The sequence below is a fragment of the Typha latifolia genome, chromosome 4 (assembly GCF_019914945.1).
Source record: "Typha latifolia isolate L0001 chromosome 4, TyphaL0001v2, whole genome shotgun sequence".
Taxonomy (NCBI): domain Eukaryota; kingdom Viridiplantae; phylum Streptophyta; class Magnoliopsida; order Poales; family Typhaceae; genus Typha; species Typha latifolia.
This window is the reverse complement of record NC_133089.1, coordinates 265,521-279,771: the sequence shown is the minus strand read 5'-3', so window position 1 is coordinate 279,771 and position 14,251 is coordinate 265,521. Positions and strand designations below refer to the sequence as shown.

At 39.3% G+C, this 14,251-nt stretch overlaps 3 protein-coding genes across 3 annotated transcripts; 2 read left to right on the top strand and 1 right to left on the bottom strand.

The window, feature by feature from the left end:
- Positions 1 to 753: 753 nt before the first annotated feature.
- Positions 754 to 1,577, bottom strand: LOC140787271 (zinc-finger homeodomain protein 11-like). The gene has a single exon (XM_073136101.1). The coding sequence runs from the start codon at positions 1,518 to 1,520 to the stop codon at positions 1,023 to 1,025; it is 498 nt and encodes a 165-aa protein (XP_072992202.1). The 5' UTR covers positions 1,521 to 1,577; the 3' UTR covers positions 754 to 1,022.
- Positions 1,578 to 5,084: 3,507 nt separating this feature from the next.
- LOC140785682 (protein Barley B recombinant) lies at positions 5,085 to 6,677 on the top strand. The gene is made up of 2 exons (XM_073133643.1): positions 5,085 to 5,276; positions 5,431 to 6,677. The coding sequence occupies exon 2, from the start codon at positions 5,547 to 5,549 to the stop codon at positions 6,393 to 6,395; it is 849 nt and encodes a 282-aa protein (XP_072989744.1). The 5' UTR covers positions 5,085 to 5,276; positions 5,431 to 5,546; the 3' UTR covers positions 6,396 to 6,677.
- Positions 6,678 to 12,180: 5,503 nt separating this feature from the next.
- On the top strand, positions 12,181 to 14,208 carry LOC140786087 (protein indeterminate-domain 14). The gene is made up of 3 exons (XM_073134284.1): positions 12,181 to 12,530; positions 12,620 to 13,037; positions 13,454 to 14,208. The coding sequence occupies exons 1-3, from the start codon at positions 12,449 to 12,451 to the stop codon at positions 13,959 to 13,961; spliced, it is 1,008 nt and encodes a 335-aa protein (XP_072990385.1). The 5' UTR covers positions 12,181 to 12,448; the 3' UTR covers positions 13,962 to 14,208.
- Positions 14,209 to 14,251: the final 43 nt, after the last annotated feature.

The window sequence follows — 14,251 nt, the reverse complement described above, 5'->3', positions numbered from 1 at the left end:
AACATCTTTTCCACCATTTTTGGATCAACCAACCAGCTAGGTGACTTTTTATAATTTTAGACATGATGATTGACGCAATGCGTGTGTCAGTCAATCTCATGATATGCATCCGTAGTAGGAAAACATATATATATATATATATATATATATATATATATATATATATATATGTTTGACCAAACTATATGCAGCAGCGACACGGTGGACAGGAGCTAATCACCACGTTTCTTGTCATTACTACCGTCACAATAATTAATCGTTAATTGGATTAGCATATCAACAAATTTTATTTGATGTCCAAATCACATGTTCTTGTTTCCTCTTGCAACTAAAACTAAACTTAGTTTATTTTGAGGATTCCGCACACACATTAATTGTTGTACATCTCCATACAGAATTAATAACATTTATCCTCCTCCTTCTTCTCCCCCCTCTTCTTTGACTACTTTATCCTTTTTTTTTTTGGCCCTAATTTTCCCCAATGCAAAATTTTAAATGGATAAGCTCCTCTCCTTCATAATCCGAAATACAATTAAAATTCTTACCATCAGACGTTCAGTTTGGAAATATTCGTATAACTACAGAAATGGCTCAGATCTTCCATTTGTACCAAATAAAGGATTGATGATCTCTATCTCGATCAAGCACAAATTAGAGATGCGTTCCAAGATCTGACGGTGTTGTACGTTCAAGATTGCTCTTCTCTATCCAAATCTCCAAACTCAGATAATTAACCATGTTAAAGGAGTTCTTAATATTATAGTTAACTTACATGCATGGTAAAGATGCAACATTTCTTCTCTCTCTCTCTCTCTCTCTCTCTCTCTCTCTCTACATTCTACATGATACTAGGAGAGAGAAAGAGAGAGAGATAGCTAAAGGATACGAAAAGAAAACGAAAGAGAAATATGAGAGTTAAAGAGTACTGATAAGTTCTTAAAGCACCACTAAATATAAGAGACTTAATTATCAAACATTCTAATCCAACTTGGCCATATGATCTCCTCCATGGAAGCATGGGTCTAGACCTCCTCATTGCCATCCCTTCCGCCGTCCACCGGAGACCCGTCGGTGCGAGTCGTCGACGACGACGTCGTCGGGCTTCCCTTGTGGTTATGCATCCAAATCTTGAACGTCTTCCGACTCACTCCGATCTCGCGGCAGAACGCCGACACCTCGTCGTCTTCCTCTTCGCCGTCTCTCTTCGGCATCTTCCACCCGATCCCCTCGGCGAAGCTCGCCATGCTCGCCTTCTGCTCCTCTGTGAACTTAGTCCTCGTCCGCCGCCTACTCCCCTCAGGCGGCGGGAGAAGATACCCCGCCACAGCGTTTCTGCCGCCGGCGTGGTAGTCTATGAAGGCTCGACGGTGGAAGTTGCGGTGGCAGCCGCAGGCAGCGCAGGTCAGCATCGAGCCGTCAGAGATGTACTCGCAGCAACCGTCGGCGGCGTACGTGCCGAGCTTGGCTGCATGGTTCTTCATGCACTCCTTGTAGATCTCTCTCATCCTCTCTGGCTCCATTCCTCTCTCTCTCTCTCTCTCTCTCTCTCTCTCTCTCTCTCTCTCTCTCTCTCTCTCTCTCTCTCTCTCTCTCTCTCTCTCTCCCTCTCCAACCCTTAACTCTTTCTCTCTCTCCTCCCTTATCCTTCTTCTATGTTCATTTCTTACTCGGTTGGAGGGGGTTTATATAATGTCTTGTGGCCGGATGTTGAATTACCTTTTTGGTACATAATATTGTGTTATTTACATATGTACCACTAGGACTTTGTTAATTTGTTGTTTATTTCTATATATTGGAATTGGAATAGTAGGAATGTTTTCAAGGTTGAACGGATAATTCATGAATCTACACTATATCTCCACCGATATTCTTAGATATGAGCGTATTTGTGCTGTTAACGTTATCTTTCACACGTGTCAGAATTGAGAGGATAACGTATTTAGTGTATCGACTGTCGCATTTGTATAAATGAGTGAGGGAATCTAAATTAAAGTTCTTGCTATATATTTTCTTTTTCGGTTAAAAAGCTAAAAAGATTTATCGCAAGCGACAATTTAAAGATATTGTGGTATCTCATAAAGGCTAAATCAGATACCGTTCAATTTGATTCCGTCTAGGAGTTTAAATTTCCTAATTTATTATTCTGGATAAAAAAAGAAGAAGAAGATAATCTAGCCATGGCCAACTGCCCATAATTAGGGGAATTACAATTTCTAGTAACTAGCCAATGATTCAAGAATGTATACATCATCCCTAATTAGCTTATGAGTCACACTTAAACTTGTATATGTTTAATTTATTATATTTTTTTTGTTTCTCTCTTCAATGAATTTGAACACTGGACTTAACAGTGAATATTGGATTGTAATATTTTGTGGTCCACTTCCAAATCATTATCTACAGATAGCAATACAAATGTAGTTGTTTGACTTACCAAATTTAGTCAGTTTTATGAAACCAAATAAGGATATGATCAAGGTCAATCCCTACAAACTTCCATACATTTGGACACTATGGCATTTCAGCAATTCTTGAGTTGGTTGAGGTCAGAAATCTTAGTAAACCCCTGCCACTCCCTTTCTCTCTCTTTGTTTTTATTTAATATGAGGACATTTGTGTGCTTTGAAGCAACATTGTGTACTTGCTCATGTGGCAAATTAGGGTAGATTTATTTATTCCCCTCTTTCTAAGATGATAAGAATAACAAAATAGAGTGAGCTGTTTGGGTTTTATCCAGCAATTTCAATTTGGTGTGACAAAATTACAATACTTTCCCTTGTCCTTTTTTCTCCATGCTTACCACGTACTGTCATCCCAGCTCAAACTCCTCCATCACATGGATTCTGGTTGGTTGGCCTTTGAATACTTTGTGATTAATTTAGAGATGAGCAACTTGGGCAAATCCACCCACAAATGCATGCAATTGGTTACTATTGTAATTGTTATTCCTACGTGGTCCTCTCTGCAACCTATTGTGAGACAAGTCCATAGAAGCTTTTAATTCCCGTATAGATATAGAGGCCATGTTAGCTGTGAAGATAATTTGTTTTCATGCTTACCATGTCTCTATTATTTTATGGCTAATGGATTTGACTGTAGATTAACATCTTTTAGCTGGAAAAAGCTCAACATTACTTGTATATCTTGCAACACCTCCATTCACTTCTCTTCTCTAGATGATAAGATTCAACAGTAAGGACATGGGTGCCTCAAATTAATGTAGTTAGTGTTCATACCGCGTCTCCAGAATCGACATCGGTTATCAAAGCAGTCATACTGCATGTGTCTATACTTTCTATGAAAAATTAAACAAGGCGTCCTATTGCACTAGACTCTTTTTAATATAAGTTCCTGAGGAAAATAAGATGTACGTGGTTTTATCTTCATTACTAAAGAAACTATTATACACTTAGTACTGTTCAGGCAGTACTGCTACACTTAGTACTGTTCAGTAGAATGTGGAAGAAAAACTGAGTCTGAATCTGAACTCCTTTTAAGTTTGACAAATGTTAATGATAGTCTATGTACTATCTCAACCATCTGGAATCTAAGCTTCCCAGTTGCATCACAAGAGAAATCTGAAGCCTAATCTGAATTATTGACTTTGGACCCCAATACTCTCATAGAAACTATGCAAATTGTTGGAAGAAACAACCTCTCCAGTTCATGTTGCATTCACAGACTCTCCCATGCAGCAGTACAGCACTAGGGCACTCTTTCTAATAAGGTATTTAATTAACTTAAGCGTTATGTTTAAGAGAACCCTTAATCACATGGAATCATATTATTCTAAACTAAACACAACAGTAGAAGTACTGTCTGCATTACTCCGACAAACTGAATGCTTCCATGATTCAAGTTTATGGATACAATTAGGCACTTTTTGTAACATCTCACCACAAACGAAGGATTATAATTAAAAGGAGGCAGTTGGCATTTAGGGGACAAAGGAAACCTCCTCCATGTATCATAGGACAAGGATAATTAAGTGTTGTAACCAATCATCTTAACAACTTCTATGGTCAACCAAATGGCCAGGGAGCTGTTTACATCCCTGGATACAATTCAAAACACATCTCTACATGAGGGGACTAAACAAAGGCCTGGAGTTGTACTTGTGGTGCATGAACTTAACACCTGTAGATCGTCAGAAAGCTTGAGAGTTGAAACATAGGTTAATATCATAGGTGGCAATTAAATAGATGCGGTCATTATATAAAGATGAGATCATCTGAGATTATTGTAGATTGGTGCTTAGTTATATTTATTCACGAAAGAACATGTCCAGATAAATTAATGCCTGCTCTGCCATGTGAGGGATTATAAACCAACCAACCCAAGAATTATAACAATATAAGAAGTTCTTGAATCCAAATTACTTCAGTTTCTGCATTACCGATTTTATTTACCAATCGTGGATTTTAGAGAGGGGATCCGGCCCATAACGATTGGGCCTAACCACGGCCTGCGTCGAAGTCAACTGGGCTTGGGCCGGGTTCGAGTTCTGGCTGCGAGATCGAATGGTCCCAAGTCCCAACCCAGCCAGTCTAATGCCCCCAAATAATGGGCCTATCTCATCCGGCCCATTAATCCCACATATGATAATTAATAACAACTCTAGAATTCTCTAAACCACTCTTTTACTTCTCTTCAAATATATGATAATGAAATACTATGAAAATGTGAGTAGAAAATCTATAGTTGCTCAAATAACAGAGTAATTATTTGATGGCTTTATTAATAGCCGGACCATGTTGGAATTTATTTTTTATTTTTATTTTTAAAAACACAGGTTGGAAGAAATGGATAAGTACAAGAATAAGGTGGTATTGGCAAAACATGGGTCAAATTTATTCATGGTTTGCCACCTGGCCACCTATCATCAGCAGTTACACTATATTCGAAAATCAGATTAAAAATACTATAATTTATGTACATGGAAATTTATCTGTACCTTCACATATGCCCATGAGCATATGGCCATATCATTTATTTAACACACAAAACAGCAAAGAACCCTAGAGAAACATATCGTTCCAAGGTAAGTCCGTCCTTTATTCTCTTCCTTTGTATACTATTTTATTGATAGTTATGGATAATTATTTTATTTATAAAAAAAAAAAAAACCATTTGAAAGCCCGTTCCTTATTTCTTCTGGTTTCGTTATTCTATTTGTTCCCATTGTTCCCAAGGATCTCACCTTGGAACCCTAAAAGCTGTAACGTTCCATACCTATCCTAGATTGGAGATTCTAGGCTTCTTCTAGTGGGCATTTGGTATGGTTTTGGAATCACCTTCTCGTCCTTCTGATCGGTTTTTAGAACTAGGGTTTCGTCAAAGACGGGTCTTTTGTGTAAATTTTGGCTGTTTTTCTTCGGGTTTTACGATTTTCTCTGATGTTTTATCCTTTTGGTGAAATGGGTTCTACAGAAAACGGCAACGGGAAGGCAATGCGGTGGATGCGTTGATCGAAATTGGTGAAAAGGGTTCGATCTTGCTCTGTGTATTTTGGTGTTGGAATATCTCTGCGGTTGTTCTCGGGTGAGATGGACGACGATGGAGGATTGGGTATTCGGAATTGGGGTTACTACGAGCAGTCCTTGAAGGGAAACCTAGGGCTACAGCTCATGTCCTCCGTTGGGGACCGTGACACGAAGCCCTTGTTGTCCAATGGCGGATTCTTCCACCGGGATTGCGGAGTCGGGGAGCCGTCGGTGCCGATGGATTTCGTGAGGGATGGGTGGATCCACCATGTGAGAGATATTAAGAGCCCCCATATGCTCCCAATGAGCCACCTTTCTAGTTATGGCGTACTCCCTGGGACTCCTACTCCGCCGCATACCCTTCAGATGATGCAGCCGCCACCGCAGCCGCAGCAGCAGCAGCCTAAGGACGATCGCATTCCATTGGCAGATGAAACTGGAGGTAGAAGTGAGACTCCTTTAAAGAAGAGACCTCAGGGAAACCTGCAGAAATTGCCGAAGCCTAAGAAGCCTAAGAAAGTAGCTGTTCCGAGAGATGAGAGTACTAATGGTTCGGTTTCACGCGGAAAGGCCGGGAGGAAGAGCATGGGAATGGTCATTAATGGCATTGATTTGGACCTCTCCCGGATTCCTACGCCAGTTTGCTCGTGCACGGGCACCCCACAGCAATGCTACCGGTGGGGCGCGGGGGGTTGGCAGTCAGCATGTTGCACTACCAGTATCTCCGAGTTTCCCCTTCCAATGAGTCAAAAACGGCGGGGAGCACGCATCGCTGGTCGGAAGATGAGTCAGGGTGCTTTCAAGAAGGTATTAGAGAAACTTGCGGGAGAAGGGTATAATCTTTCTAATCCAATTGATTTGAGGACTTTTTGGGCCAAACATGGTACCAATAAGTTTGTGACTATCAGGTAAAGATGCACAATGTTTGTGGGCTTTGATAGGCGCCTGTCTCTTCAGTTGGTCTGCTTCTCCTTGTATATACTATATATGTCCTTCTGCAGAGGCTCTTTCAATAGCTTGTATCCCAGTTTTATTCTTCTCAGCCGCGATTACATGCTTTCTTGAGGTTCAGGAATTTGGGTTAGTTAGGGCTTGTTGTTATCTTTCTTTCTACAAGTTGCAGTCTAAGAAAAACAACACTGTCTAACTTAGATCGTTTTCAATTAATGGATAGATTTTTACTCCCTTTTTTAATGTTTGTCCTTCATATAATGCGTTTCTTTCTCAAGGGCCATATGGTCACTGCCTTGTTTATTTCTGGCTATGCAATAGTGACGGCTTTGAGACTTGTGTTCTTGTGGTCCTTGTGCACTAGCATGCATAATCTTATTTTGGATGAATTGCTATTGTTTTGCAGCACTTGCCGTTTCAGATACAGTAAGTTTCTATATGTATAAGCTCATTTTAATATTTTTTTGAGTTACAGAATGCTAGCTCTGCAAGAATCCTTTCTTTGGAAAACCTAGATATCTACTACAACAAAATGTGCGACATATATTCTGCCTGTGAATTACCTTGTTATGTAGGAAATAGGATAATAGAAATATAATTTATCTGACTAGCCTTTGGCAAATTGGATTTCTAGTTAATTTTATGCTAGCTTTGCTTTGTCCCATGTTTTAGGATGTTTGGATTCTCTTTTCCTATCCAAGTTCACCTGTCATTATGTGTCAACAAATATGTTTTACAATTTTTTGCACAACATCAAACAGAATTCCTTATTATTAACCATGCACTTTTTAGCTTCTCAGGCACTGTATGTCCACAGTTTGCATCTCACGTAGCCAGAATTGTAAGGTCGGACTTTCTGTTAGTATATAATTAAGTTGAAAGATGCAAAGAACTTTCAGCCACTTGTTTGGAAGTGCACAATAAGAGTAAAATAAAACATGATGTCTGCATTAAGTTGAAAGTTACCTGAGAGTCTTTGGTTGGAGCATGTAGGTTCTGAATATTTGAATTTTGAATTTGTTCTGCTCTCTCCTGTCCTTCTCTTGGTATAATGCCATACAATACCCAGACAAATTTTAGGAAAATGTAAATCTGTGGGCAAATCTTCAAATATTACTACTTTAGCTTGTTCATCAGTACCTATGGTGATTTGTTCTAAACACATGTTTAAAATAAGAATCACATACGTACCTTCATATGCAACAGTCTACGACATGTTTGCTAGTAAACTATTTGTTTCCATAGTTACCTATACCTTGCAATCTTCTTATAGAAAATATTGATATGATCAAGTTTCCATCTATGCTTGTTAGCAATGTATAGTCTGATGATAGATTTCAAGAACATAGAGTGAGGAAATCTTGTAGATATATAAAATCTCTTAAACTTTATGGGCTATTAGAAAACTTTCTCACTTGTCCAAATAGACATGCTTCGTGAATTGTTATAAACATCCTCTATTAGATTAAGCCATTTCACTTCTTTTTTTCCCTCGCATTTGCCTCTCAATGTCATCATTTTTTTCTTAATGTTTCCATTTAACACATTTACTAATTGGTTTGCTTTATTCTGCCTCTGGTTTTGTTTTTGATTATTCAGTCTTCTTTGCTGTTGGAGCATCTAAATAAAGTTCCATGACCCCTTCCCTAATCAAGATAGAATAACTCTGAATGCAAATTATACATCCTTTTGGCTTGTAAGAAAAGGGAGGAATATCTAGCTGCAAGTGCTTTCATATTTTATTTTATTGCTGCTCTTGTTAAAATAAATGAAGTCTCTTTTGAAGGTGACAAATATTTGATGGAGATTTCCGATTGACATATGGTTTTTATAGAGTTAAATAGCTTTGTGGTAAAGTTCCTTCGGAATTATATTGTGATTTTAGAAAAGAAAAGAATGATAAGGATTACTATTTCACAAAGACATGCATGAGAGAGCAATGACTAATATAAATAACAAAATAAAGTAGGCTTTCTTTTCATATCTTGTTTCCATTACATCATGGATAAACATTGTTCTACTCTTTTGCATTGTCAGTGCTCCTATTAGGCATATTCAAGATGAGGGCCCATTATATTTACTGTTTGGCAATCATGTTGTTTTCATTGTTGAGTCTAGAAAGAGAATAAATTTTAAATAGGAGTGTGCACCCTATGCATTATCATCAGTACAAAATGAACAGCAGAGGTATTCGTTATTATCTCATATTTGATTTGTTGTTCATTGAACTGATGGCACAAAGCGAAAACACTAGCTTGAAGGTTGATTACTTGAAACTCGAAGAACACCGATAAACTGAAATGATTGCAAAGGAGTATCTCAATTTCTTTGTAATGACCTTATCTTTGGTGTTCTTATTAATGGTTACTATGCAACAGTGTTAAGATTTCTGGGAGCTGAAATGGTGACCTCTGGTAGGTATGTTAGCATAGGAAGTGCGAGAGATAATTTTCTATGTGAAGAGCATGATGTTAGATTATTGGAAGGGCATGAGATAATCTTATTGCACCTCTAATTTGCATTTTCTAGATGCTCTCAAGTTTGAAGCATCTTAAGTTCTTAGTGTCATGTAATGCACGATTAGTTATATATATCAATACTGCAGCTTCTAAATGAATTCAGGGTCTATGTCAAATGTCATTCTTCTATGAATGGAGCATGCATATTAATCTACGAGATATACTTTATATTCACAGAAATTTGCATTGCATGAACTATAGTAGGCATATGATTTGCCTGGTATCTTGCTCTATTGATATGTTTACGTTTAACTGTTGTTTGTGTTGCTGGGTTTACACTAAAAGTGAAGGTTTTATTATTCATTTCTTACTGGTTGAAGTAAGTTTCAGTCTTTCTGAATGAACCTTTCTGATGCGTGTGATGATGGTTGGAATTGCAAAGAGTTTGAATCTTTTCTGATTAGCTGTTGTTAAAAAGTTTTTCTTGTCCTTGGAGGTAAACCAATTTATTTTCAACGACATATTGTCTACAAGGCAGAATATTGAGTCTTCTCTTTGCAAGTAAATTTACTATATTCTCTGCTAATCTTGTACTGTTTGAGCCGAAAGTGCTTTCTAGAGTTCAGCAGTCAGATTTCTTCCCAGTTCATAAGTTTCTTTACCACGTCTCTTTCTTTTGTAGTTATATATTTAACTGTGGGTTCTCTTGTTCTCGTGCATATCCCCACTATACCTAAGCATGTAGAATCTTTGTGCGCGATGGTCTGCGTTCTCTCTGCAATATTTACCATGCACTATATATAAACACTATATTCAGTGTATGCCTATCTTGACTTGGAATCATGGTTGGTTGAAAGTATTTTAAGTGGGAAGCATGTCATTATTATCTCTTATCTTTTGAATACACAGTAGATGAGTTTGGAATTTAGTGTCCTTATTGTGCTTTATCATACTCGTGAGTAGGGTCTTTCTGACAAGTGTTATGTTACTTTGGCATTGGAAGCTCTCTTAAAATGAGTCATCTCCATAGGAGCTCATGTCTAAGATTCCATTGTGCGTGTTCTCTTTCTGACATTGATTATGTCTCTGTCATGAAAGCAACAAAGCAGAGGCATTTTTTCCATTACCTGAATTCCTCCAGTGATTTGGATTTACTTTGTCAAAAAGAAAAAAAGAAAAAAAGAAAAAAAAGAAGAAGAAGAAAAAAGATAGCTATGTGAGCCCATGCACCATAAAAGCTTTCTTCTTTAGATCCTTCTTTACTTTTCCTTTCCTCTCTACTTATTAGACCACCACCTTGTGTTTAAATTCTGTGGCAAAATTGGCATGCTTATGTTGCTATCCAATCTATTCTCTCTCTCTCTCTCCCTCCCTCCCTCTGCTTTTTTTTTTATATATAATTTGTCTTTCATGTGAAGAAGTAATCCAGCAGTATGAGTGAGATTGAATTGATGGGAGCACATGGAATGGCGTGGGTCCATGTCCAAAAAGGGGCTTTGGCATCAAAAGAGAGGGGTGGGGGAGATGGCAAGCAAAGGGAAGACAAAAAGAGGGGAAGGAAGAGGAACACACTCATCCACTAGCCCATCATAACCCTTTTTTGACACATTTATGAGCATTGTGAGCTACTATCGATTCATCTTTAGAGTGATGTTAATGGCATATATACTTTAGGATTTGGTATAGATTGGAACTATGACTGGTATATGAATGTCAACGGCAACCTTGTTTGTTCCTTTCTTTATATATATATATATATTGGTAGTATGTATTTGTTGATAATTTGAGACCTCCGTCATAAAAAGTTATCTAGGCTCAAATTGGTCCATATCCTTGGATTTGGTGGGCTACTGGGCCCAGTGTAAGTTCCATCTTAGGAAGACCCTAGATGTCGGCCACGTGTTAACGTAGCATGTTAGCAATTCATTATCATCATGGCCCGCCCACTCGAGGATGTTTTGGAAGCCACGTAGGAATTGAGTCAGCACGTATGGTCAAATTTTTTCTTGCTAGCTTGGTACCTCTCTCTATCTCTCTATTTGAGGCCAAATGAAGCATTGTTTTGTGAAAGATTAATGAAATTAATTAAATCTTATACCTCAGAATTTTCGTCAGGTTAGTAGCTAGATTAGAAAAAGTTCTCTAGTATCTCTACTAAGTACTCACTTTACACTTATATAAAAGGTTTAAGAAAGAGGGTTATGGAATATATATATATATATAGGTTAGTGGATTTGAAGTCAGTGGCTATTATAGTAATCCAAAGTTGGATGACATAAAAAAAGAGAAAAGTTGGTTAGCATGCTAAAAGATCCCAAAGTTGCAAGACTGGAACAGGGAGAGAAAAAGATAGAGAAGGAAAAAAGCTCTCTCACCAGCTTCCTAGTAAGAAAGACCTTTGCTTTGTGGTACTTTACCATTCTAAAGTTTGCTTGTTGGAAAGCTCGATCTTATTAATAATTACCTGGTTAAATTAACTTGCATCTTTTGGGAGGTAAAAACCAAAAGTATACTTTAGTTTTGTTTAATGTGGTCCTCCCTCTTCGGTTTCTTACACCAGACGAAAGAAATATATATATATATATAGAGAGAGAGAGAGAGAGAGAGAGAGAGAGAGAGAGAGTTATAGACAATAAGGTTGTGAAACTTTTTTGATTAAACTACACTAGAGAATTAATGTTAGAAAAATGGATTATAGCATGAGTTCATTAGCTTGCACATATATCCGGTGTAGGGAAAAGATTAAAAGGAGGCTAAAAGTCATAAAACAAATGCAATGTAATCAAGAAAGATGTCAATGGAATAATCTCAATTGGGGCTTAGTTTAGTAAGCTATGAATCCGATTTGGGATCAGTGACACTTGGATGAATGATTGCCAGCCATGATCTCAGTACAGTAGCGCATGTGTGAAGAATCTTCCCCCCCATCATTCCCAAAGAAGACGCAAGCAAGATAATTTATAACATAAATGACAAAATAGTTAGTTCAAATTTATTGTTCTTGTTGTTTTTTTCATTCTTTCTTTACTCTAAATTGGTGATAAGTTGGGGTGACAGGAATCACAGTGCTTTTATTTCTTTACTATTATGTTGTTTCTCAGTCCCGCTAAACTCTATCACTGTGAACTGCTAGCTAGACCCAAGTTTCAAGTAATGTGATCAATGAGGTCAGAGCTCTCTAGCTAGATATATCTTCTTAAATTAATATTCTGAGATATATTTACTTTTTCTTTTTGTTTGTCAATACGTTGGGGGTTGTCTACATGCTTACAAAGCCAAACCCCATTACTACCACGCCATGACTTCACAAACAAAGCTGTTAAGAAAGCTGCTTTCCATTGAGTATATGAGACAGACTCACCTCCAAAAAGAAGAGACACGGAAAGGAGGAAGAGAGAGAGAGAGAGTGAGAAGCTTTTTGCTTCTTGATCTCTCCAGCTGTATCGCTAGCTCCCTCTCTTATTTATTGTTCCCCCAACCCTTATCTCTCAGTCTCGCATCTAAAAAAAGACCACACGTTAATTAGACACAATAGTTTTAGAGAGAGAAACCCAAATGTTGAGCTCCTCTTCTTGTGATCCGGAGATTAATCTTACGACTAACACCAAGAAGAAAAGAAGGCCAGCAGGAACTCCTGGTATTTGCATATATGTATATTTATATATTCCAATTCCATATTCCAATTGGGTAATTATTCTCACCGCTATTCCAATATATTGTTATTAGATCCTGACGCCGAGGTGATCTCTCTATCTCCGAGGACGCTAATGGAGTCCGACAGGTACGTGTGCGATATCTGCAAGCAAGGATTCCAACGAGAGCAAAACCTGCAGATGCACCGGCGGCGGCACAAGGTGCCGTGGCGGCTCCTGAAGCGAGACACGTCAGATGGGTCGGCGGCAGGAGGGGTACGGAAGCGGGTGTTCGTGTGCCCGGAGCCGAGCTGCCTCCACCACGACCCGCGCCACGCGCTCGGCGACCTCGTCGGGATCAAGAAGCACTTCCGGCGCAAGCACGGGGGGCGGCGGCAGTGGTCGTGCGTGCGCTGCGGGAAGGGGTATGCCGTGCACTCCGATTATAAGGCTCACCTCAAGACCTGCGGCACCCGCGGCCACTCCTGCGACTGTGGCCGTGTCTTCTCACGGTAATTAAACTGAAACTTTAGCTTTGAACTAATAAAAGATCGATTAAACTCTTTGCCATTCCATTGACGGGTTGTACACAATTCCCGAGACCCCAGTCCTCATGCATTGGGTGCTTAATTTCTATTATCGTCTTCCCAAGGGGTCAACTCTGCGCTACTCTCTCTCTCTCTCTCTCTGTCTCTCTCTTGTATTGAATGCCCATGTCCCAATACGCAACATTCCTCGTCCTATTTATCATTTTTATCATTCAAACCCAATAAGGATCATGTTCTTTGGTATCGATCTGCCGTATTGAATTATATATGACGAATATGAATCTAACTTTTTCCTACCAGAAAAAGGAGGGAAAAAAACTAAAAATAGCTCTCTATCCACCAATCCAATAAACACAACTTTCTCATGTTAATTTTTACAGGGTAGAAAGCTTCATAGAGCACCAAGATGCCTGCCTCTCGCGGCCAACTACAAGCCCTAGTCCGTCGAGCGACGCCAACCTCGACGCACCGCCGATGTGGAATGCCGCATGCAACCTCGAGCTCCAACTCCTCCCTCCATCTACTCCCCATCCCACCAACATCACCTCTCCATCCAGATTGCAGCTATCCGTCGGATCAACTGAGCTCGAAGAGGCAACTGCCTTGGCAGAGAAGGCCACGGCCGACGAGGCGAGGGAGCGAGCCAAGAAGCAAGTGGAGTTGGCCGAGCAAGAGCTTGCGAATGCCACGAGAATCCGGCAACAGGCCCAGATCGAGCTCAAGAACGCGTGCGCGGTGAGAGATCGCGCTGCGAAGCAAGTGGAGGCAATGCTGCTCCAAATAACTTGCCACGCATGTAGGCAAAACTTGCGCCCGAGCTGTGTCGCGTCGGATGACGATAACTCGGCGCCGGCTTTGACAACTTGCCGATATCTGTCTTCATCTTGAGTTGCTTTCTTTTCCTTTTTTGTTGTGTTTATATGCTGTGGCTCTCTCTCTCTCTCTCTCTCTCTCTCTCTCTCTCTCTCTCTCTCTCTCTCTCTCTCTATGATGTATGATTCTTTTTTCGTTATTTCTTTTTTATCATCGTCTGAAATTGATTATATCTGAAGACGAAGAGTATGGAATTTATTTATTTCTTTTAGACAAATTTCTTGTACCTTTGGCTTTAAAGAATGTACGTACGGTTGATCCACCTATAGATCGTATGAAATTGCAGAGCATCACTGAGACGCAAA

Excerpts from the sequence above, each read along its gene's own strand:
- LOC140787271 (XM_073136101.1), bottom strand. The coding sequence starts at position 1,520 with ATGGAGCCAGAGAGGATGAGAGAGATCTACAAGGAGTGCATGAAGAAC.
- LOC140786087 (XM_073134284.1), top strand. The coding sequence starts at position 12,449 with ATGTTGAGCTCCTCTTCTTGTGATCCGGAGATTAATCTTACGACTAAC. Across the intron at positions 12,531-12,619 it reads AAGGCCAGCAGGAACTCCTG|ATCCTGACGCCGAGGTGATC; the intron begins GTATTTGCATAT and ends TATTGTTATTAG. Across the intron at positions 13,038-13,453 it reads TGTGGCCGTGTCTTCTCACG|GGTAGAAAGCTTCATAGAGC; the intron begins GTAATTAAACTG and ends TAATTTTTACAG.
- LOC140785682 (XM_073133643.1), top strand. The coding sequence starts at position 5,547 with ATGGACGACGATGGAGGATTGGGTATTCGGAATTGGGGTTACTACGAG.